The sequence below is a fragment of the Megalobrama amblycephala genome, linkage group LG17 (genome assembly GCF_018812025.1).
Source record: "Megalobrama amblycephala isolate DHTTF-2021 linkage group LG17, ASM1881202v1, whole genome shotgun sequence".
Lineage (NCBI taxonomy): Eukaryota > Metazoa > Chordata > Actinopteri > Cypriniformes > Xenocyprididae > Megalobrama > Megalobrama amblycephala.
In genome coordinates this window covers 43,884,188-43,907,710 of record NC_063060.1, presented here as the reverse complement: position 1 = coordinate 43,907,710, position 23,523 = coordinate 43,884,188, and the positions used below count along the sequence as shown (strand labels likewise).

Here is a 23,523-nt window from a genome sequence, read left to right as displayed (position 1 = left end):
GATCGAGTCGACTAGATCATCCATTGTGAAGGCCTCATCGACACGACAGCCAGTGCCACAGTTTCCTCAAAATTATAATCACGATTATTAATTACGTTTATTCTATCAAAAAGAGTAATGTAATTATGGCTATTTTGCAAGTTCTTTACCAACCTACAATTCACCCAAAAGGCCTGTAGGTGGCACAACGACTTAATTTAACCAACTATGATAACTTCGTTAGATGGTAAATCAATACAAAACATGGTTTTTGGTGAGCGCTTTGTAATATGTATTCACATTAGATTTTAAAGCAACAAAATTTGTTTGCAATAAGACAAACCAGATTCAAATTGCCCGGCAAATTTGTAAAGCAAAGAACAATAATTTCTAGCTGATCAACATTATGAAAACTGGTAAAACCTTTAGGAACTTCAAAAGATAAAACAGCGAAACTCCTAATATTACTTCCAATATTTCCAAATTATGTTCATTTTCATAGAGTGGGCCAATATCGTGACGATTATTTAAAATCAATCGGGAGAAGCAGATATCGTCATCGTGATTAAAATACGATTAATCGTGCAGCCCTAATTTAATTTAATTTGACTTGACATTTGATATTCAACAGTATTCTTGACATTTATTCAACAGTGCTTTTGATCTGCCTGCATTGACACTATTCTTTAAAAGGAAAATTATATACCAATTATCAATGTAAAGCTGCTTTGACACAATCTGCATTGTAAAAAGCGCTATATAAATAAGGGTGACTTGACTTGACTTATCTTCAGTTGATTTCATCGAAGGCTGTGGCTGAAGTCATAGTTCTTGTTGTTCCTCTGTCCTTCTGCTCGTTATCACCTAATTATCTCATTAACTCCAGCAAACAGCATATCTTAACTTAATCTAAAGCAGATGATCATGATTAGTGATGCATCAGTCATGTTTTTCATGGATGATTCCAATTTTTCTTTAAGCAGATTTATTTGCTGTTTATTTGCACTGTAACAGGCCAAAATAAATACCTGTAGTCATTTGAAATTAGAGTCAACCTCTGCATTTTAATCATGATCCAAACAAAGATGCAAATACACACATGTAGCATGAGCAGTTGTTTTTGATTTGAATTAGATTGAATAATTTCAAGATTTAAACATTAGATGTGTGGAATTATGCTGCATAAATAAACAAAAACAGCAGACGGACTGAATGAAAATGCAGATTCACTCTCTGACAGTAGGTGGCACTAATGGAGCAGAAGTGGTTTCTTTGAGTACCGCTGAACACAAGGCAATTATAAACACTACTTTATAGGAAAAGATCGAAATTTCTGATGTCATCAATGTTAACTTCCTGTTTACAGACTTCCTAATATTTTCCCACAAATGACATTTTGAGAAATAATTGCAATGCAGTTTGTGCTCAAGTCCAGAACAGAGATTGGCAAAAATAAAACTAAAAACCATCCAGTTCAGACCGGTGCATCTCTAATCATGATTTAAATTAACTCAGAAATTACATATCATGGTGCAAAGATGTTGAGATGATCCTCACAGAGTCACGTCTCATGATACACGTCTGAACAAACACTTGAGACGAGGAGACGCAAGTCAGAGATTTCCTGCTAACACAAATATACCAAAATAAATAATCAGGGATCTATGCTCAACAGCGGTGACTTTTAAATTAAGATCAGTTCATGAGAGCAGCCAAATTTAGTCACTACTGATCGAGTCATAGAATATGATTATCGGCTGATACCGATCTGTGGATGATCTCTAGTAAACATATTGTATTGGTGCAGTACAATAACATGACTATTGTAATTTTAACCGGTGCCAGGATCAGTTCATGTGTTCATCTGGAGCCCTGATGATTGACCTCTTTCTTTCTGCCATGAAACTGTGAGTCACTTTTGTTTCTTATTTGTCTGAATTGATTCTAGACATGATGGAAGTGAAAGTGGAGTGTGAAGAACTGAATGTAGTGGAGGAGGATCATCAGTATCAGAGACCTCAGAAGGTCATAATAGGAGAAAAGCCGTCACAGTCCGAAAGCGATTTCTCCCAGAAAAGAACAGGAGCCAAAAAAACACCATTCATCTGCCCTCAGTGTGGGAAGTGTCACACTCAAGTCAAGTCAAGTCAAGCCACCTTCATTTATATAGCGCTTTTTACAATGCAGATTGTGTCAAAGCAGCTTTACATTGATAACTGGTATATAATTTTCCTTTTAAAGAATAGTGTCAATGCAGGCAGATCAAAAGCACTGTTGAATAAATGTCAAGGATACTGTTGAATATCAAATGTCAAGTCAAATTAAATTAAATTAAATTACGATATAACACTGGGAAAGGATGACATGACTCACCGTGTTTGTAGACTGATCCGAGTTGCCACAGCGGTTTGATGAACGCGTTGGAAGAGAAGCGCGCGAGACTGATGACAAGTTAAACAAGCTAGCGAGATGCAAACGCGTTGTAACAGCGATTTAGATTCAAAGATTACAAGCTGGCGACGTCAGATTAATGTGGTGGGCAATAGTATATATATAAAGTAATGATAATATAAGCAACAAAAAGTACGAGATTCAATAAAAGTAAGAGAAAACAAAGCTATACGGAGATACAAAACACTGAGCAGCGAGGCAGAGAGGCAGACAGGAGCAATCAAGCAATCAGACAGGAGCAGCAAAAAAGTGAAGCCACCAACATGTCCCAACATGTCACTCAAAGTGAACCTTAAAAGCCACATGAAAATTCACACCGGAGAGCGTGATTTCACCTGTCTGCAGTGCGGCAGCAGCTTCTTCAAAAACGCAGATCTGAAGAGACACCTGCAAACACACACCGGAGAGAAGCCGTTCAGCTGCCCTCACTGCGGGAAGAGCTTCACACGCAAAGAGAGCCTGGAGAATCACATCCGGATCCACACGGAGAGAAGCCTTTCACCTGCCTGCTGTGCGCCAAGAGCTTCATACGCAAAGGACACTTTAAGAACCACATGCGCATTCACTCCGGAGAGCGTCCGTTCACGTGTCACGAGTGTGGGAAGAGCTTCACGCAGGCCACCATCCTCAAAAACCACCAGCACTCGCACTCGGGAGAGAGACCGTTCAGCTGCGGCCAGTGCGGTAAAAGCTTCATCTCAGCGAAGCACCTGAAGATCCACCAGAAAATTCACCAGAAGCTTTTCTTGTGCTCTTTCTGTGGAAAGATGTTCTCGCAGCTGGGCTACCTGAAAGAGCACCAGAAAATACACAGCGGCGAGAAAGCTCACATGTGCTCGGTGTGCGGGAACAGCTTCTCTAGAGCCAAATATCTGAAAGAGCATCAGAAGGTCCATACGGGAGAGAAACCCTACAAGTGCTCACATTGTGACAAGAGCTTCAGTCAGTCAGGGAACCTGAAAATACACGAGAGAGTTCACACCGGAGAGAAGCCGCACCGCTGCCCGCCATGTGGAAGGAGTTTCGTCACATCCAGCGCTCTGCTGTCTCATCGAAGGAAATGTCGCCAAAAGTTGTCGTAGAGAGCAAGAGTCAATAGTGTGAAATTCAGATGAACTGAAGTGTCATTGTGCAAGATCATTTGCTTCTACATCTTTGTGCACAGCTACATTAAACATGTTAACCGTGTGTATTGGCATTCATTTCCATCCACATATTTATATGCAAACTTTGTAATATTGCAATAAAAAGTGTTGTATGGAAACGCCAAGATGCACATAAATTCAAAAAATGTGCATAAAAAACATGAACTCAACTGAGGCGGATAATTGTTTTATCTGATAAGAAGACTATGATGGAAGCTATGATGGAAACGCATTACCGAATAAATCCCTCGATGCGTAACAAAAGCTCACATACCTTTGCCTCAACAGAGGCTGGGATTGGATAACTGGACTAACCAGCGGACCAATCGCATCTCAGCATCTCAAATGTTGATTTGGTGGTTCTGAAATGCCTGAGCCAAAGTCTGTCATCAGAATAATTTGGTTTAATTCCCTCCAGAAGTGTCTCACAAGAGCATCTGAATGCAAGAGAACATGACAGCGTTTATTGTGTTTCATCTGCCGCTCTGAGATGCAACTCATTTATGATGCAAGGAAAAAAGAGCCAATTGCAGCAACTTACATTTTTATTACTGATATTTTGCACCAACTTCCCAGGAAGTGACAATTCTGTTCTCTTGAACACATGGAAATTTTTTTTTTGGGTAAATGTTTTATGCCATATAAGTTAAATAGCTAATGTTTAACATGAGTCTGTGATTTCTCCATGCATAGCCTTAACAAATCAAGTATAAATGATAGCTTGTGAGAGGAGGTGAATGGAAAAGACCTGCAGTGAGAATATGAGGAGATCAGAACAGAAGCCTAACCAGTCAACAGCTGAAGTGTTGATGAAAATATGAAATAAGGATCTTTGCAAGTTCATTTATGGCTGAATAGAGTACATTAATATTATTTTCAAGAACACTGTGGTGTAGTCTTGTATGTTATGAATTGAAATGTCCATAAATGAGAGCAAAATATTGTACAGAGCTACTCATCTAATGAGCACAGAGGACAGATGTACTTGAGTTCAGCAGATGTTCAGTATTGTTCCAACAATGTATCTCAGTTCTGTGGTAATAAACCTTTTTTCCCCACAACACTCCATCAGATCTCTTAATTTCACCAGCAGATACACACACTACTGAGAAAAGATGAAACTGCTGTTAAGAGATCTTGCATGAAAAGACTTTCTTTTTTTAAGAAAGTTTAACATATATACTTGCCGTGTTCAAAGGAACATTAAATTGTTTTTTAAGTTAAAAGAACAATTTCTTCAGATAAAATTCAAATGGTTTGACAATTAGAAATCAGACTGTACAGAAACAGAAATCTACAGATAACACTAAAACACACTATATACACACAGTCACACAATGTTGATGTTGTTAACATTAAAGGCAGGGTAGGCAAAAAAATGTATAAAAAACTTTTTTTCAAAATTTGTTTAAACTTTATTTATATATCAATACATAATTAAAATGTAAGTACTCTGAAAAGAAAGTATAAAAATCGAGTGTCTGTAGACCTCTCACGACTGTTTTAAAGACAGCTCATTATTTCCATTCACTCCACCCCCTCCCTTCTGGGCTCCTTCCAAAGCCACGCCCCCAAAACGCATGAACGTGTGACTCCGACCACTGAGCTGGAAGACGCATTATTTACCTGAGACGAGCGGAGAGGAAGGAGCACGGCATGTAGTGACATCATGTCAGAATCACATGTAATAAAAATAACTTTATAATTATGAAGATAAACAAACAAGATGTATTTTAGTACTCACTATCAAGCTAGCATATTGATATTGGTAAAGTTCAAAATATATATTTTTTGATTCGCTAACGAGCTATCTATAAGGCAAAGCTAAAAACAGGTTGCATGATACACGTTTTTCCATTACCATCATTTACACTGTGATGAAGATGAATTTCGTGTAAGATTCATAACATATACGTTGTTCTACAGATCAACAGAGTAACATACACTCAAATATCAACTCACAACTGCATTGCAGACACAAAATAATAACACACACATACAACAAAGTGTGTACGACACACACAGATACAAGATAAAGACATCAGTAAACATAGTTAGAGAATATAAAAACAAAACAAAGGCGAAAAAAAACGTGCAGGTAAACTTACAGGTGAACATGGTAAAAGAGTTAGACAGAGGGTAAAATTATGCACAATTCAACACTATAGCTATCATTATTTATCGTCTCTACTACGGCTCGCTAAGTAATGTTATGTTAGCTATATTACGCAGCTACGTGTGCTAATGACACATGCTTCATGAAAAAATAAACAAAAAAATATGTATGATCAAAATACAAAAAGAAAGATTTACCTGTCCAGCAGAAATAAAGCCATCAAGGAGTCACTTTTCAGCCCCTTGAGTTCCCTCAGTTCTCGCCATCGCTGGAAAGCCACGCCGATATTAACTCGCGTTTTATTTCTTTGTTTATCCAAAGACTTTTTGTTCATTGCCTTTTCTTGTACTGTTACTGTCTTCCTTTTTTTGCCTGGTTTGCCTTCACTAACTGCATAGGCCGATACTGTGAATTTAGCTTGCTGTTTCTCTGCCATTGTTTTGGTATTCCTAGGATCCATGCCTCTTGGATTCCCCAAATCAAACGTGCGCGCGCAAGTGGGCAGGTCATGTGTGGCAAAAGGGTGGTTGCCATGGTTGCGAGAGAGTGACAGCCGCCTAAGCCAATCCTATGTTTCGTCCCGGATGGAAATAATGAGCTGTGTTTAATACAGATTAAACGGTCTAGAGTCACTCGATTTTTATACTCTTTTTATCAGAGTTCTTACATTTTAATTATGCATGTATATATATAGAAAGTTTAAACAAATTTGGAACAAAATTTCTTACCTACCCTGCCTTTAATGTACAAATGAATGAATGTATGACAGTTCAGTCTTTTCCCATCTTGTTTGGTCTCTATTTGTTTAGAATATTGTCAAAGGTATTCTGGTGGTGGTTTGTAAAGTGAGAAATGCATTGATAAACTTTAAAGACACTTTAAACACTTCTGTGTGCTTTATGCAGAGAGACAAACGCAGATTGACCAAGTTCTGAGTGTCTGTAGAGAGGCAGAAGACAGAGATATCTGCAACAAGGTTAAGCTCAGGAGAGCAAACCTTCACTTCAATCTTCCTTCATCTGCATGTTCCAGATTTTAGGAGCCTTTGGTGCTCCAGGAGATCAGCGTCCCACAGAGCTTCATGTTTAAAGCTGTTGAAACAGGTTCTGGCTCCTCTCCCCACTGCATTATCTCCAGCACAACCAGTGGAAGACGTCACCATCATCGGACGTAAATATCACTTTACCAAACCTCTTTCCAGAGACCTTGGCATTGTTGTATATTATCAGTATATGATTTTCTAATTTACATTAGAGGTAATATAGCTGATGCTGGTTAATATCAAATAATCTTTAGTTTATTTGTTTGATGCATATTAATTCTTCACCTTATTATTTTCAGAGAAACAACAGTTTATCTTTCCATAAGATAAAGGGTTTTTTTTTTTTATTATCTTTTTGTTAATATTTTATTACACTTGTGTCTTCCTTGTGCTGATAATACAGAAGAGGCTCAACAAGTTAGCAATCTCACCAATCTTTCAGATAAATCAGCTGACCAACTCCCTCCACTTTACATTAATTCTGAATGATTGAACAGCTCCTGTTGGGATTGTTCTCGTACTGCCAAAGTAAAAGACCTTGACTGGTGCCCTGAACTAGGAGAAGGGTGAAGATGATCATGTGATGTACTCATAACCACACCTCAAGTGACGTGCGATCCAAAAATCACAATGTCAGTGGTGATGTGAGTACCAATCCCTACATTATAGTGTCATTGGATGGGTGAAAGTAAAATCACTACATTAGCACTCAAAAATGGGTATTAACAACGTGGTATAATAAATGATCTGTGAGGTATTTTGAGCTTAAAGACACATTCTGGAGACACCAGAGACTTACATCTTGTAAAATTTGGCATAGTAAGTCCCATTTAAAGGGATAGTTCACCCCAAAATAACAATCCTGTCATCAGTTATTCACCTTCATGAAGTTTCAAACCTGCATTTTTCTTTCTGACTCTTTCATCTGTGGAACATAAAAGAAGATATTTTGAAGAATGTTGGAAACCAATCAGACACTGAAACATTTCTCAAAATATCTTCTCTAGTGTTTCCACAGTAGAAAGTCTTACATGAGGATATGAGGGTGATTAACGATCATTTACATTTTTGGGGTGAACTGTCCCTTTAAACACACTTACAATGAGAACATTTCTGTATTTATATATTAGTCAGATCAGGGCGTGTTTCTCAAAAGCATCGTAGGCCAAAGTAGATTGTAGAACTATTGCCACCAATGATCTCTATGATGAACTGAGCTCACAATGTTTAGAGAAACGCAGCCCAGCATGATTTCTTCTCCAACAATAGTAAAGATCGCTTATATGATTTTATGTTCAACATCTACAACTTCACCTTTATTTAAGAAGGAGAATCTCTCTGCATCTGCTCATGTAGCTTCAATAATACAACAGACAAGTGAACTTTTCAAACAAAAACCAAAACAACTGTTCTTAAATTCTTTAACACACAAATGCTGTTAACTGGTAAAAATGTACAATATATACAACATGTTAAAGACAATATACTGTATATCTGTGCATTAACAGACACACACAGATAACTTAATATAAAATACAACAGAATAACAAAAATAAACAAATACATTCTGTGTATAAAATGTAAGAGATCACATAAATGTTTGAAGTAACATGTGACTTTATATCTTCATACATTTATGTGCTATACTTGACAATCACGTTTATGATTGGCAATATTTGAATCATTATGGATGAGTTCAATCCAAACATTATTATATTTGTAGGTCTGATACTGAAGAGCCTGAAGATTTCTGCTGACAGACTCATCTGAGCTTCTTCCTCCTGTTCACCTTTAAATAAAACTAAACCTTCATTTGTCTGAATACTAAAGCAACATTAATCATTCAATATCACGTTTCTAACACACATGCTGCTTTATTTCATTGTAAAGTCTGAGTCTCTTCCATCTGTATGAAACACATTTACACATTAATCACACATTTATTTCTCCTCATAGACACAGTAGTGAGACTCTTCTGTGGATCACCTGATGATTTCTGCTCCTCTCATGATGATTTCACAGATTTAAACCTTGATTTAAACAATCCAGAGACATTTGGTGATTGATCTTCTACTCTGTAAAGAGAAACAGAAGAGAAAACAATCAGTGTTCAGAGGAACAAAGTGCAAATTAGTTACTATATTTCAATTACTGTTTTCTGAGTAAAAATAAAATACATTAAATTCCTGTAATCAGATTAATTACTGACTTTACATGATCCTGCAGAGATATTTGTGTTTTAAATATAATACATTAAACATGAATCACGTTGATATGTTTGTGTGTTTGTGTTGGTGTGACTCCTATTGAGTGACTGTAAAGAAGAAACTAATGAGTGTACGGCGTATGGAATAAACCACAGGGAGCAAATACAAATGATATTGTGAATTAAAACACAATCCTTTAGTTAAAGCCGTTTGTCCTCTAGTTTAAACATGTTTGTAGGGCTCTTAGTAAATAACTGAAAGTAAAGTGAGTGTAAAGTAGTGTGACGTGTTGCTTGTCAAAGTAAAAACACACTAGAGATAGAGACATTTCTCATGTGAGGCTGGACGGCTGTGAGCTGAAGCTGAACGCACTGATTTTAGCAGGAGTGCAGCGTTTTCCTACAATCTGAACAAGTCTATTTTCAGACTGAAATGATTCACTACTGACACAGTTAATAAAGCAGGTATTGTTGAATAAAGCTGTGACAGTGTGCTTTTGCTCTCTTTCCTCCTTTGTGTTGAACATTTTAATAACTTCACATTTTGTTCTCACACAAACACTTTGTTACAATAAAGATTAATGATAATTTCCTTTCATGAATATTTGAAAGGTTTGTTCACATATCAGAGTAAATGAAGATCTCTTTAATATCACAGTGATGTTTCCTCACCTCAGGTCACAGTTTGAGTCTCGTAACACGTCACTGAGCCGCTGCTTTGAGTCTCCTATCATATTCCAACTCAGATCAAGATCTTTTAAAAACTGCAGTGCTTTTGAGTTTGTCAAAGACTGAGTTAAAGAAGAAACATCTGTAATGCCACAGTTCAGTAGACTAGAAAGACACAAACAGAGGAAGAGAGATTATCTTACAAACAAATCATTAATGTGAAAATGTTGCACAAATATAATGTGAACTCAGACTCACTGTGAGATATTGAGTATAAAGTGTTTTAGTTTAAACTGTTAAAGTGATTTTAAGCATTTTGATTCTTGTATGTGAAGAGAGACACATCTCAGATGAAGGTTAAAAAACGTCATTAAACTAGTTGTTCAGTTTGGTTCTGTACACACTGCAAATAATTTCTGTAAATGCGGTTGTCACTACCTGTATTTGACTGAACTGTGTGTGTACAGAACGGGATTAAACACTAAAAGGAGAACTGACAACTGAATTTAGTGAACATAGCTATAGATAGATAGATAGATAGATAGATAGATAGATAGATAGATCAGATAGATAGATAGATAGATAGATAGATAGATAGATAGATAGAAATGGTCAGATAGATAGATAGATAGATAGATAGATGATAGATAGAAATGGTCAGATAGACAGAGAGATAGATAGATAGATAGATAGATAGATAGATAGAAATGGTCAGATAGACAGATAGATAGATAGATAGATAGATAGATAGAAATGGTCAGATAGACAGAGAGATAGATAGATAGATAGATAGATAGACAGATAGATAGATAGAAATGGTCAGATAGATAGATAGATAGATAGATAGATAGATAGATAGAAATGGTCAGATAGACAGATAGATAGATAGATAGATAGATAGATGGTCAGATAGACAGAGAGATAGATAGATAGATAGATAGATAGATAGATAGATAGATAGATAGATAGATAGAAATGGTCAGATAGACAGAGAGATAGATAGATAGATAGATAGACAGATAGATAGATAGAAGATAGGTCAGATAGATAGATAGATAGATAGATAGATAGATAGATAGATCAGAAATGGTCAGATAGATAGATAGATAGATAGATAGAAATGGTCAGATAGACAGAGAGATAGATAGATAGATAGATAGATAGATAATGGTCAGAAATGGTCAGATAGATAGATAGATAGATAGATAGATAGATAGATAGATAGATAGATAGATAGATAGATAGATAGATAGATAGATAGATTAAATGAGTCTGAATTAGTTTCAATGGATTAGAAATATCACAGAATGTCAGTTTAATTGAGTCTAATGGGTTTTGATTTGTTTAAATTTGAATTTTGACAGTTGGAGTTTGAACAGTTTTGGCTCATTTGAACATTCATCAATGAGAGTCAATAGTGAACTAATCCTTTAACTAAAACCATTTCTGAATCTTTCTTCAGATGGAGATGCAGCGCTACAAATGATGTGACTTGTGCCCTGTTGACTTAAAATAAACTAAACAGTAAATACAGTATAATGATACTAACTCTAGTTTCTCCAGCTTGAATTGTGGGTTCATCAGTAGATCACTGAGGTTTTTCACTCCAGAGTCTCCTAGTTCATTCCAGCTCAGGTCCAGCTCTCTCAGGTGTGACGGGTTTGATTTCAGAGCTGAAGTCAGGATGAAACACTGTTTCTCTGTAATACTGCATCCAATCAGACTGAAGACGGAAAGAGAAAATGACTCAAATCCATGTTCAGTTCATGTGTGAGTTAAATGAATCATGAATAAATGTCATACAGTCACTAATAAACCAGCAAAAACATGGAAACTTAATGATATAAACGAATAAACCAAGACAGGAGCATTTGAGGATACTAGTTACAATCCATGTCTGGATCCGTCCTCACTCCCAAAAATAAGTGAATTTATCACTGTAGATTAATATATAGGATCAATACAGAAACAATAGAAAAATGAACATTTAAATGGACTATTTTCATTATTAATGTAAGAAAATCTTATACTGTACATGAATCGATTATTAAGTCATTTTAGAGTGTAATTTACAATCTCTAAATACACATTTTGTTTAATAAAAGAAGATTTAGTGAAAAGCAGTGTTGGACATGTTAAGGCCAATTCACACCGCCCCGACGACGGCCAACAAACACCAACAAACGCCAACGAACAAGTTGGCCGTTGGATTTAGAATTCTATGAGAAAAAATTGTCATGTTCACACCGCCCCAACAAACACCGACCAACGAGTGACGTCTGACTGGGAAAATTCCACAACTACACAAGTAACCATTTTAACAATATGTCAGGTTAGTTTACTATATTAATAATATAGTATCATATATATTTTCATTGTATTAAAGTATTGAAACAAAAAAAACAAAAATACTAACCTGAAATCCGAAGCGCTGTAGCCATCGATCTGATCTTAACCTATTGCGCTGCGGTTGGTATACCAGTTTTTAAACTTTTTTTTAGCGCGACCCTTTTTATTAACGAGACCCATAAGCATATACAACCATGTAGCTAAACAAGTCAAAACGAATTATTAAAAAACGAAACTGAAGGTAAACCTGCGTTGCTCTCATGGTGGTTATAACGTTACCTCTCTCTTTCGGTGAAGTGGAGCAGCTGCTCTTGCTGAATGGCACGGATTGCACTATAGACTATTGTACCTTTTGTGTATATATATATATTTTAGCTGTATTTTATTTTTTATAACGAACAAGCTGCGATGTCACGTTTCCAGTGCTTTGTTGTGTGTGCGTGAGGCGCGGGCGCGATCAAATAGCTGTCTTTGCAGGGGACTTCCCTCATCGTCATGGCAACGGTTCGTTAACAGGTCAGATTACGTCAGAGTTGGTTGCCGTCTGTTGGAAAACTGTTCACACCGCGCAGACATTCCAAGACCCGACAAACGCCGATTAAACATGTTCAGTCGGGTGAAAACCAGTGCCCAAGGAAGTCGACCGGAAGTTGAAGTCGGCCGGGTGCCGCCATCTTGTAGCAGAACTTCACTTGCGTTAGCATCCCCATTGACTCCCATTCATTTTGGCGTCACTTTGACAGTGAATAACTTTACATCTGAGGCGTTTAAAGACTCCATTTGTCCATTATTTATTTCTAAAGATACACGACAATGTATAAAGGGCTCCATTACCTTCTATGTTACATTATGGCCCCGTAGATACAGTTTTTGTAAAAATAGGCTAACGATTGCGTCATAACCACTCGACTCTCTGTCGCACAGTAGAGAAATTACCGTACAGACAGGAGGAGAAGCTCGCAGGCAATCGGGGAGATGTCAAGAGAGATGGCGTACTGGCGTTACATTTTAAAATATTATACAAAATAATTAATCAGAATACTTACTCCTGCTCACTCACGCCAAAGAACTCCCCGCTCAAGCTCGCCGTCTCTGCAAGATTAACGATGGCAGTTTGCACGCACAGCTACTAGAAGATTTACATCTGTCAGACAGGTTGCAGACGTCATCAAGCTTAGTTTGAGTCTGCGCGTCAGAAACGGAAGTGCTAAAAATCGCTAAAAATGGGCTTCACTTGTCTCAATTGAGTTCCAATGGGGTCGCTGTGTCCATTTCTTTTACTGTCTATGGTGAAAACCAACTCCGATCAACGCCAACAACGGCAAACAACGGCCAACAAACGCCAACAGGGGTATCACACCAAACCAACAAACTCCAACAGACGAGTTTGTTGGCGTTTGTTGGCCGTCGTCGGGGCGGTGTGAATTGGCCTTTACTTTAAAAAAGTAATTAGTTATAGTTACTAGTTACTTCTCACAAATAGTAACGGAGTTAGTAACTGAGTTACATCATTATAAAAGTAACTAATTACCAGGGAAAGTAACTATTGTGTTACTTTAAAAAAAATAAATGTCAAATAACTTGAATGCCCCCAATATTAAATATGTCTAAGAATAAATTATTCTTGATCCGACTCGTGACTGATGATCCGCTCTTGCTTATGAAATTTCTCTGTACTGTACAATACGTGTTTGTAAGCATTAAAGAAAATGTAGTTTCATATTTATGTTTAAATAGGCCTATGTTATGTTTTAAATTCATTTACTTGATTATGAAAAGTGAACAGCATGAGTAAGATACATCAGATGCGCAATATATCGGGAGACATGGAGTGGGTCAGACATGATTTTGACCACTTCATTAAGTTTTGTTTTGTAGAAAGCCTTTCTTTAAAGTGAATTTCGTTTTGTAAAAATGGTATCTTAATTTTAATCAATGTTTCATTAACCGATTGCCTGGATTTAATAAATAAGAAGTAAATATAGCAGGCAATATAATCATGGATGCGCGGGCGCGATCACTGGCGCGTGACCTGGAGCGCGTCTTATAGGCTAAAGAACCGAAACTCAGCGTATAGGCTGCTTGCCTCGCAGACATGAGAAATATATCTACAGAAAGCTTGACATATCTAAAAACGAAAAGAAATAGGCTACTCTGATTATGTAATCCGAATGAAATGTGCATTTTCTCTCTAAGCGCGTCCATGAAGATGATGAGAGTCAGCAATGTCAACTTCATCTTCACAGCCGACACTAATTCAGAAAACATTTCTTTATTAATAAACAATTAAAATATCTCCTTGCTGTGTTTCATCACATTCATAATTATTACTTTTGCCGTTTCTTTATGGCAAGCTTTATACGTGCGCTTGAGTGCTATAGTCTATATTACATAAACGCTCATTATGCTCACAGACAAACACACAGAGCATCGTTCATTATTATTTTCATTTTAAAATTATATTTGTGTATGACTAACCGCAGCACACACCAGAGAAAAAACTTTGCAGGTCTTATGGCTGAGAGAGAGCCTACTCGGATGAAAACCGCTTCAGTCAGCTCAATTACAGTAGGCTAATGCGGCATTTTTTTGTCAGTAACGGTAACGGCATTGTAACGGGAGAAAAAGTAATTAGTTTGATGATTACTCGTTACTGAAAAAAGTAACGCCGTTAGTAACGCTGTTTATTTATAACGCCGTTATTCCCATCAATGGTGAAAAGTACCATTAGTCTGTTCTCACTTCTGTCTTGTTTCACAGCAAAGATTTGTCAGATTCCAGCATATGAAACTATTTTACAGCCACAAAGTTTAAAATGCTTCAAAGTTTAATTATATTTCTATTTCATGAATAACTTAACCTGGACCAGAGCAGAGCGTCATTATCAATTATAAAAAAAAAATAAAAAAAAAACATTGTTAACGGTTTCAATGTAGTAACATACTAACTATTCATGTTAAATTACAGTAATACTGTTTGCATGTGTGTTATAACAGGACCTCAACAGGGTGCAGGATTGTTTTGCACAATTTTAAAAGGTAGAATCATATATGAATATATTAAATAGTAATAATAAAGTAAATAATAATACACTTGGTGCTTAAAATGTGTCTAAAATGCAAAATAATAGTTTTAAAAAAACACCTTGTGAAAATGAAAACAAATATTTGTTAAATGCCATTTTATTTATCTCATCTTCTTATATTTTTATTTTTTGTAAAGTGTTTTGTAAAGTCATACTTTTGACATAACAGGCATATTGTTTTGAACTGCTTTTACAATGGTTACTATTAATAGTGTAATAGTATTTTGGTGAATTGTATTAAAACCAGACCAAAAATCCTAATCATCAAACTATCTGTGATATTTGGCCACTCAAATAGGAAATATCCCTGGTTTCCATTTCAGGAATCTGGTCATCTTACTCCAGGGGTTAATAAAGGCCTTCTGAAGAGAAACGATGCGTTTGTGTAAAAAATATCTATACTTAAACAAATTATGAAGTAAAATATGTAGCTTCCACTAGACCGCCTTCCGTATTCAACGTACAAAGAAAGTAAAACTCTCGCAGTTCACAAAACTTACGTTACGTCCTACGCCTTCCCTATTCAACTTACAGAAAAAGAGTAACTTACGTGACACAAGTTTACACTTTCTTCATTACTTGAATCTGGTGGAAGCTCGATATTTGATTTCATAACTTGTTAAATATGGATATTTTTTTATACAAACACATCGCTTCACTTCCGAAGGCCTTTATTAACCCCTGGAGCCGTATGGAGTACGTTTATGATGGATGGATGTGGATGGAGACACTTTCTTCAGCTCATACTCACTGATCCCGTTCACTGCCATTATAAAGCTTGGATCCGTCAGGATATTTATGAATATTTCTTTGATTATGTTCATCAGAAAGAATAAAGTCATATACACCTAGGATGGCTTGAGGGTGATTAAAGCTTGGGCTAATTTTCATTTGAAAGTGAACTAATCCTTTAACTAAAACCATTTCTGAATCTTTCTTCAGATGGAGATGCAGCGCTACAAATGATGTGATTGTGTCCTGTTGACTTAAAATAAACTAATCATGAATACAGTATAATGACACTAACTGTAGTTTCTCCAGCTTGAATTGTGGGTTCATCAGTAGATCACTGAGGTTTTTCACTCCAGAGTCTCCTAGTTCATTCCAGCTCAGGTTCAGCTCTCTCAGGTGTGACGGGTTTGATTTCAGAGCTGAAGTCAGGATGAAACACTGTTTCTCTGTAATCCTGCAGAAACTCAGACTGAAGACAGAAAGAGAAAATGACTCAAATCCATGTTCAGTTCATGTGTGAATTAAATGAATCATGAATAAATGTCATACAGTCACTAATAAACCAGCAAAAACATGGAAACTTAATGAAACTCAAACAAACCAAGACAGGAGCATTTGAGGATACTAGTTACAATCCAAGTCTGGATCCGCCTCACTCCCAAAAATAGTAACACTTTAGAATACTGATCCTTCATTAATGAGTAACTACACAGGAACAAATGAATAATGCATTATTAACACTCTAGTAACTACTATTAACTAACAAGTAACTCTGATGAATGAATTAGTAAGTAGTTGTGTAGTTATTCATTAATGAAGGATCAGTATTCTAAAGTGTTACCCCAAAAATAAGTACATTTATCACTGTAGATTAAAATATAGAAACAGTATAAAAACAATAGAAAAGACAACATTTAAATGGACTATTTTCATTATTAATGTAAGAAAATCTAAGTACCATTAGTCCAGTATAAATGTAACATTTCAGAATAATCTATTAGTGTAACAGTTTTGTTGTGTTTTATTATCATGGTGTTGCTGTCTGTGTGTGTTCCCTAGTTAGTGTTCTTGTTGTTAATTAGTTCCTGCAGCTGTTCTGTTTTACCTTGATTACTCTGTCTGTGTATTTAAACTCTTAGTTCTGTCTGTTCATTGTTCTGTTGTTTATGTTGAAGCGGTTGTGTTTTATCTCTCCTACATGTTAGATTTGTGATTAAAGACAGTGTTATTGTATTCTCCATCATCGTGAGCTTCATTACAACCAGCCATTCATGACAATTTGTTACACTGTTTTTTAGTCTGTTCTCACTTCTGTTTTGTTTCACAGCAAAGATTTGTCAGATTCCAGCATATGAAACTATTTTACAGCCACAAAGTTTAAAATGCTTCAAAGTTTAATTATATTTCTACTTCATGAATAAATTAACTTGGACCAGAGCAGAGCATCATTATCAATTATATAAAAAAATAAATAAATTGTTAACGGTTTCAATGTAGGAACATACTAACTATTCATGTTAAATTACAGTAATACTGTCTGCATGTGTTTTATAACAGGACCTCAACAGGGTGCGGGATTGTTTTTCACAATTTTAAACGTCTCTAAAAGTTCTGCAGTCACAACGCATCATTTCCACACACACATCTGAACTATATCACGTGGTGAATCAGATATGAATATATTAAATATCAAAATGAGACCTCGTCAGACTCACCGGCTTCTACGTGTCTGCTGAACTCGATGCTCATAAACGTACATTCTATAAATAACATGGCTTCGTTTTTGGCAGATATAATTACAGACTACAACCTGGACATTATATGCTTAACAGAAACCTGGCATAAGGAATCTGATGGCCTTCTTTTTAATGAACTGACCCCAAACGGCTACACTCTAAAAAAAAATGGTTCTTCAGCGGTTCTTTGGGGTGGTTAAGGTGCTATATAGCACCGCTACCTTATAAAGAACCAGTAAAGCACCTGTATGGTTCTTCAGCGGTTCTTCAGTGGTTCTTCAGCGGTTCCTTGCTGTGGTTAAGGTGCTATATAGCACCACTGCCATACAAAGAACCTGTTAAGCCTCTGTATAGTTCTTTAAAGGTTCTCTAACTCTCTTATTCTCTTAGTTTAGTTGGGGAAAGGATTAATAAATTACAGTGTATTTTCTAAACATAACCTGGTTCTCAACCTTTTTGTCCCCAAGCCCCTCTACACTGTAAGTGAATATGGGTGTAAGATGGATTGCTATAACTATTTGAGTCTAATTACTTCTTCTTTCTGCGAATTGCTCTCAATAGTGTACACTCAACTACTCAAATATCTCACTTTCAGCCAAAGGATAATTTCTCTTTAAGGACCCCGTGACAGACGTTTTTTTTTTTTCTGACGTCATGACTCACGAGACTTTCTGGAGTTTTCTGCTCGGCCGCCATTTTCTTTCCCCTGGACTCGGATGAAATAAGGTAGGTTGGAAATGTTTTAATTAATATACTCGATAATGCAAAGGTTGAACATGTGTTTTAGCGGTTTATAAGTTAATTAGCGTTGTTTGTGAACATGAATACTAACGAAATCGTAACTAACCGAATTTTTGAATTTGCGCGGCCTGCAGTAACGTTATAAAGGTTAGCGCTAATTGAATATTTCTATTTTATACAAGATGTTGCATTTACTCGTTTTATTCTATAGAAATGTATTCAGTTTGGACCATGTAAATATGTCTCTAAATAATTTTTAAAAGAAACGTCTCCTTTACCGAGTATGTAGCGCGTGCTATTTGAAATGCTGCGGGCAGGAAGTGCGTGGGGAGCGGGAGAGACGCTCGAGTCGAGGCTGAGGGGATCCTCGCATTACAATTATTGAGTTTAGGTTTTTAAAGTAATGTTTGTCAGTTCTTTTATTTGTCTTTTTCACGTTAGCTCTGATTTATTCATCTATTTGTTCGACCAAAATGACGAAGAAAGTGTGTGAGTAAAGACATACTTAAGGCTTACTTCATTTGACTAGCGCGAGGTGTTTTTTTATCCTGTTTTTTTTAGTAGAATGAAATGGTTGCGTATTTACACTACTAATTAATTACTTGCACTGCAGCAAACAAGTTTTTTTTTTTTTTCATTTATAAACACTGATTCCCCTCCCCCTTTTAGGATCTAAAGCTCCTCAATGTTTGACGACTAAGGACACTTTGCAATAACTTTACATGGTAAGTAATTTCTATAAAAACGGCTATAATTGTTAATAGATAATATGAATTACCAATGTTGGACATGTTTGAATAAAATCCATCTAATGCTGTATATTGACTTGAATGTTATCCTCATTAACAAACTTTAGACTAAGAATTATCCATTCCAAAACATTCATCAACTCCCTCTTATGCCATCTCAAATGCATGCGACTTTTTTTCTTGTTGTTTTGTATTAATTTTTTATTTTTTTTTATTCTCACAGTGACAGTAGCCATTGACATTAAATTAATCACAGTTCCAGCTAAAAATCTTTACTGTTCTACTGAAGAAAAAAAGTCAACTTGGATGGCCTGGTGGTAAGTAAATTAACAGCTAGCTTTCATTTTTCGTGAAATGTCCCTTTAATCAAGAATGATTAAATATATTAGGGTGTAAAGCTAATTTATTAATTGATGCATGTCTTATTTATTTTCAGACTTATAATTATATATTATAAATTCATAATTTTAAATGAAACCAATGACTGATTCAGATGCATTTCTTAATTACAAATCTGTAGTAATTTAGCACTGACGAAGGCCTGTATGCTGAAACGCATTGGAAAAATAAAGAATTGATTTTTTTTTTTGGTCCTTTTTTTTTATTTATTTATTTTTTTTTTTTATCCCTCAACGCCACAAGTGTTGCTGGTATTGTCCATAAATATATTAATTGCAAATTTGGCCAGTCATTAATATGAATTATGTTCTTTTTCTTGTCCTTTGCTATTGCATATCTGCAAAAATTTGATTTCCTATTACAGATTATTGTGCTTTTTTTTTTTTAATTAAGAAAAATAATCACAATTGCTTTATCACAGGCTGAAAACATTCACCTGAGAAGTGTGTCCTGAAGGCCCTTATCTTTTTCCTGAGAGAAAGTCCTGAAGACCTCATCAAGGAGTACTTTCTGAGTTGAACGTAAGAATATTCTATTTTGATTTATTTTCAGAAAAATAAGTCTAAATTTGTGTATTTTGTAGTTATGCTAGCAAAAGGTGACCGAATTTGTTTTTTTTTTTTATGTTCACTATTTTAGGATAACCAGACAGATGATTGAGGAGCAGCTCACCATGGCGATGTTCATTATTTGGAAGGAGGGGGAGAACTTCATGAACCATCTGCTGACATCGAGGGAGTTAAAGTTTTGAATCAACTTACTTCAGTTACATCAGCTTGTGCCCTGCTTCTAGGTATGACATACATCATCAACCTGGCTTGTCCGAAACCCCTTTGATTTACTTTGTATGTATATGTTAGAGCTGCACAATTTATCGTAGAAAGGTCGCAATCTCGATTCAAACACCCATGCGATCCTACTTTATTAATGACAATGATTCGCCTGTGTCTATTAAACCTTTGACAAAACATTCAGTGTTCATGCTGCCACTGATCCAGAGACAGCAGTTTTGATCCACACTGTAGTTATTCAAGGATTTGGTTATTTGATTTTTTTCACAAATATTAAAATGATCACAGAAGTAATAAGATAAAAGTTTACAGTTAGGATATAAACACTGGACATCAGATAGCGATCAAAATAGAGCAAATCGAAACTAACATGGTGCTTCAAATAACTGTTGTATATAAATTACCTTGTTAAGCCACTAGGTGGCAACCAGTGACGTTGTCATTGAATCATTCATTCAATAGATTGGATAAGGTTAAACCCTGATTCATCCAGTAGTGAAACAAGTATTTATTAATGAGCCATTAATATATTCAAAACCATTTTTTAAAAATAATTCATTCAAATTAAACATTTTCCAGCAATTAGAGTCCAGCTATTAATATTTTGCTAGAACTAGTAAATTAAATGTTATTTTTAGTTGTCTGTTTAAAATCGTGGGAGAATTGCGATCTCCATTTGAAACCAAAAAATCATGATTCTCATTTCATCCAGAATCCTGCAGCTCTAGTGTATGTCTCGTACAAATGTAAAGTTGTATGAATATCATGTTGTGTTGTTTGAGAATTGCTTTGATTTGTGCAAGGGTAATCACCTTTAAAAGATTAGTTTACCCAAAAATGAAAATTCTGTCATTAATTACTCACACTCATCATTGGAGGGACAGAAACCTCTCAGACTTCATCAAAAAGATCTTAATTTGTTTTGAGTTCAGAAAAAGCATACGCATTAAATACGAAGTATACTTTGGGCTTTACACACAGTAATGAATGTTTAAAAAACAAAACAAAAAAAGTATTGGGTAAAAGCATCCCCCATGTTATGTTAACCTAATGATGTTATTTTGTTTAAAGGCCTACAGTTGGAAGCAGCTATTCTCCTCTTGCCTGCACTGTTCAAGGTGGACCTGGGGTTGCTGTTTGACATTGAGGTGAGCCATGAACAGTTGACTACAGTGTGTGAAGCACAATCTAATCAAAGCATGACACTTATTGCACATTTTGTTATACAAATGATAATACACAAACTATCCTATCAATGTGAAGAGAAAATTACATTCATTTCCAGTTAATGGCCAAAAGTATTTGAGCAGTTGTATATGACAGTAGTTGAAATTAATTTAGCTTATAAGGTTTGCCTTTCAAATAAATATGTGAAGATGGTTAATGCTATTATCCCCTCTTCTCCAGGGCCATGCTCAGACCAGCCCTCCTGTCATCCCAACACCTAAGATAGTGCCTAAAGCCTGCGGGAGGATCATCTCATGCAGTATGACCACATTTTGTTCACGTTGGATGGCCAGTTAATCACAGAGTAGAGTGAGGACATCTTGATGGCACTGGACCTCCTCCTATGTGTATATTTTGCGTTTGGAATCGAATCCAATCCAGTATCCTAAAGGACTGAAAAAGACACTGACCTTTTTGAAGTGTGTTGTTTTGAAATTGAAGGATGCAGTCGGACTTCCTGTCACTGTAAAATGAGTGTACAACTCAATCTGTGAGTAGACTTTTGGAGTCAATATTCTCTCTTGCTCCCTTTCTTATGGTTTAAGTTCCAGTTTCTATATTGTTTTTGAAATCCTGAAGGACTTGAATGTTAGTGCGCTGAAAGAAACTGCAGGACTTCAGAGCATAACTCAGTATGTAAAAACAGGACTATTGTCTTCAAAAATGTACATATTTCAAGCTTGTTGCATTATTTTTATGTGTATAAAAGGGGAGTATAATGTGATGTTGTACTTGTCAGTACTGAGTTTATTTGCTGCTGAAAGAAATAAATTAAAAGGTTTTGAAAGTGTAATGTATTTTGTTTTTCAGTAAGCATTTAGTACATGATTTTGAATCTTTGAAGTCATGATTTGGTAAGAAATTATTAATTATCATTCATAAAAGTGTAATTTAGAAGCATATTGACTCATCTACAGTAGTACCTGGCATGATAACGGGCCCTGCTAGCTCAAAAAACAATATATGGCACCTCTAATTTGACAAATGTGCTAGAAAACTTTAAGAATAGGTGCTATATAGCACCAGAAAAGGTTCCCCTATCATAATGAGCCAAAGAACCACTGCTGGTGCTATATGGCACCTCTTATGGTTCTATATAGCACCATACGACAAGGTGCCATATAGCACCTTTAAAGATAGGTGCTATATAGCACCAAAAAAGGTTCCGCTATGATTACGAGCCAAAGAACCATTTTTGGTGCTATATAGCACCATTTTTGTTTAGAGTGTACGGATTATGTGATTCACCGCGATCCTCTGGTGGGTGGCATCATTGTGCTGTAAACATCCACAAAACCTGTGTCCGGTGGCTTTTCCTCAGTTTTAGTCTTTTGAAAGTCTTGTTCCTATGGAATTACATTTGTGCCACAATTCTGCGCATGCAAGAACATATTTTGAGCGCGCAAAAGGGCATTTCGCACGCGCGTGAACTGAGTTTTGCAGAGAAATGTTCGTCTCGCAAATAAAAAAGTATTTTGAGCGAACGAAAGTCAATTTTGCATTTAAAAGAAGTTTATTTGGATGTGCGCAGATGTTCTCTTTCACCTGTGCAACATTTCACTTGCTTGCTCTCCTCATACCCACACTGAGTGCTCTCAATCGCCGATGGCTCGCGCGCTCAACACAACAGAGCGTTACATGTGCCACAATTCCAGCCAATCAGAGATGAGGCTGCTAAATTCTGATTGGCTGGCTTGACAACCCATCACAAGACTCCTTGCTTTACCGACAGAGGAAGAGGAAAAATACATGGTGGAAGAGGCTTTTGTTCAATGGCTTGAACACTATCAAAGTCCCTTTAGGTCTATATAAAGTCTTTGATACTATTTATTTTCAAATTCAAATGTCTACCACTCAAAGTAGATTATTTATTTATTTATTTTAATCAAAATCATATTGTTTTATTACATAAAGGCATGTCCCAGTGTTTCCCACACTGACTATATACAATGGAGTGTTCTTTAGAACTTCCGCAGTAATATAAGATAGCTCGAAAACTTCCGGTGAGAGTCATTTGCTGGTGTGTTGAGCATCAGTAATACTTAGTTTATAATCAGAATATAGTCACTTAAATAGTCATAGCATTAATTTAGTTATTTAAACGTA

The 23,523-nt window shown here is 36.0% G+C and overlaps 1 protein-coding gene and 1 long non-coding RNA gene across 3 annotated transcripts in view; one reads left to right on the top strand and one right to left on the bottom strand.

Moving 5' to 3' along the window:
* The window catches only part of LOC125251955 (NACHT, LRR and PYD domains-containing protein 12-like), a 78,500-nt gene that overhangs the window by 34,691 nt on the left and 20,286 nt on the right, over positions 1 to 23,523 (bottom strand). The window contains exon 12 of the mRNA XM_048165012.1: positions 16,070 to 16,243. Within this exon, the coding sequence (XP_048020969.1) occupies positions 16,070 to 16,243 (174 nt within the window). The remainder of the gene's footprint in view (positions 1 to 16,069; positions 16,244 to 23,523) is intronic.
* Positions 18,174 to 22,001, top strand: LOC125250345. Of its 2 annotated transcripts, XR_007180765.1 has the most exons (7): positions 18,174 to 18,236; positions 18,921 to 18,976; positions 19,224 to 19,317; positions 19,821 to 19,920; positions 20,039 to 20,192; positions 21,262 to 21,338; positions 21,598 to 22,001. It is a non-coding gene; the product is annotated as an uncharacterized LOC125250345 (long non-coding RNA). The 2 variants fall into 2 exon arrangements; XR_007180766.1 differs by lacking the exon at positions 19,821 to 19,920.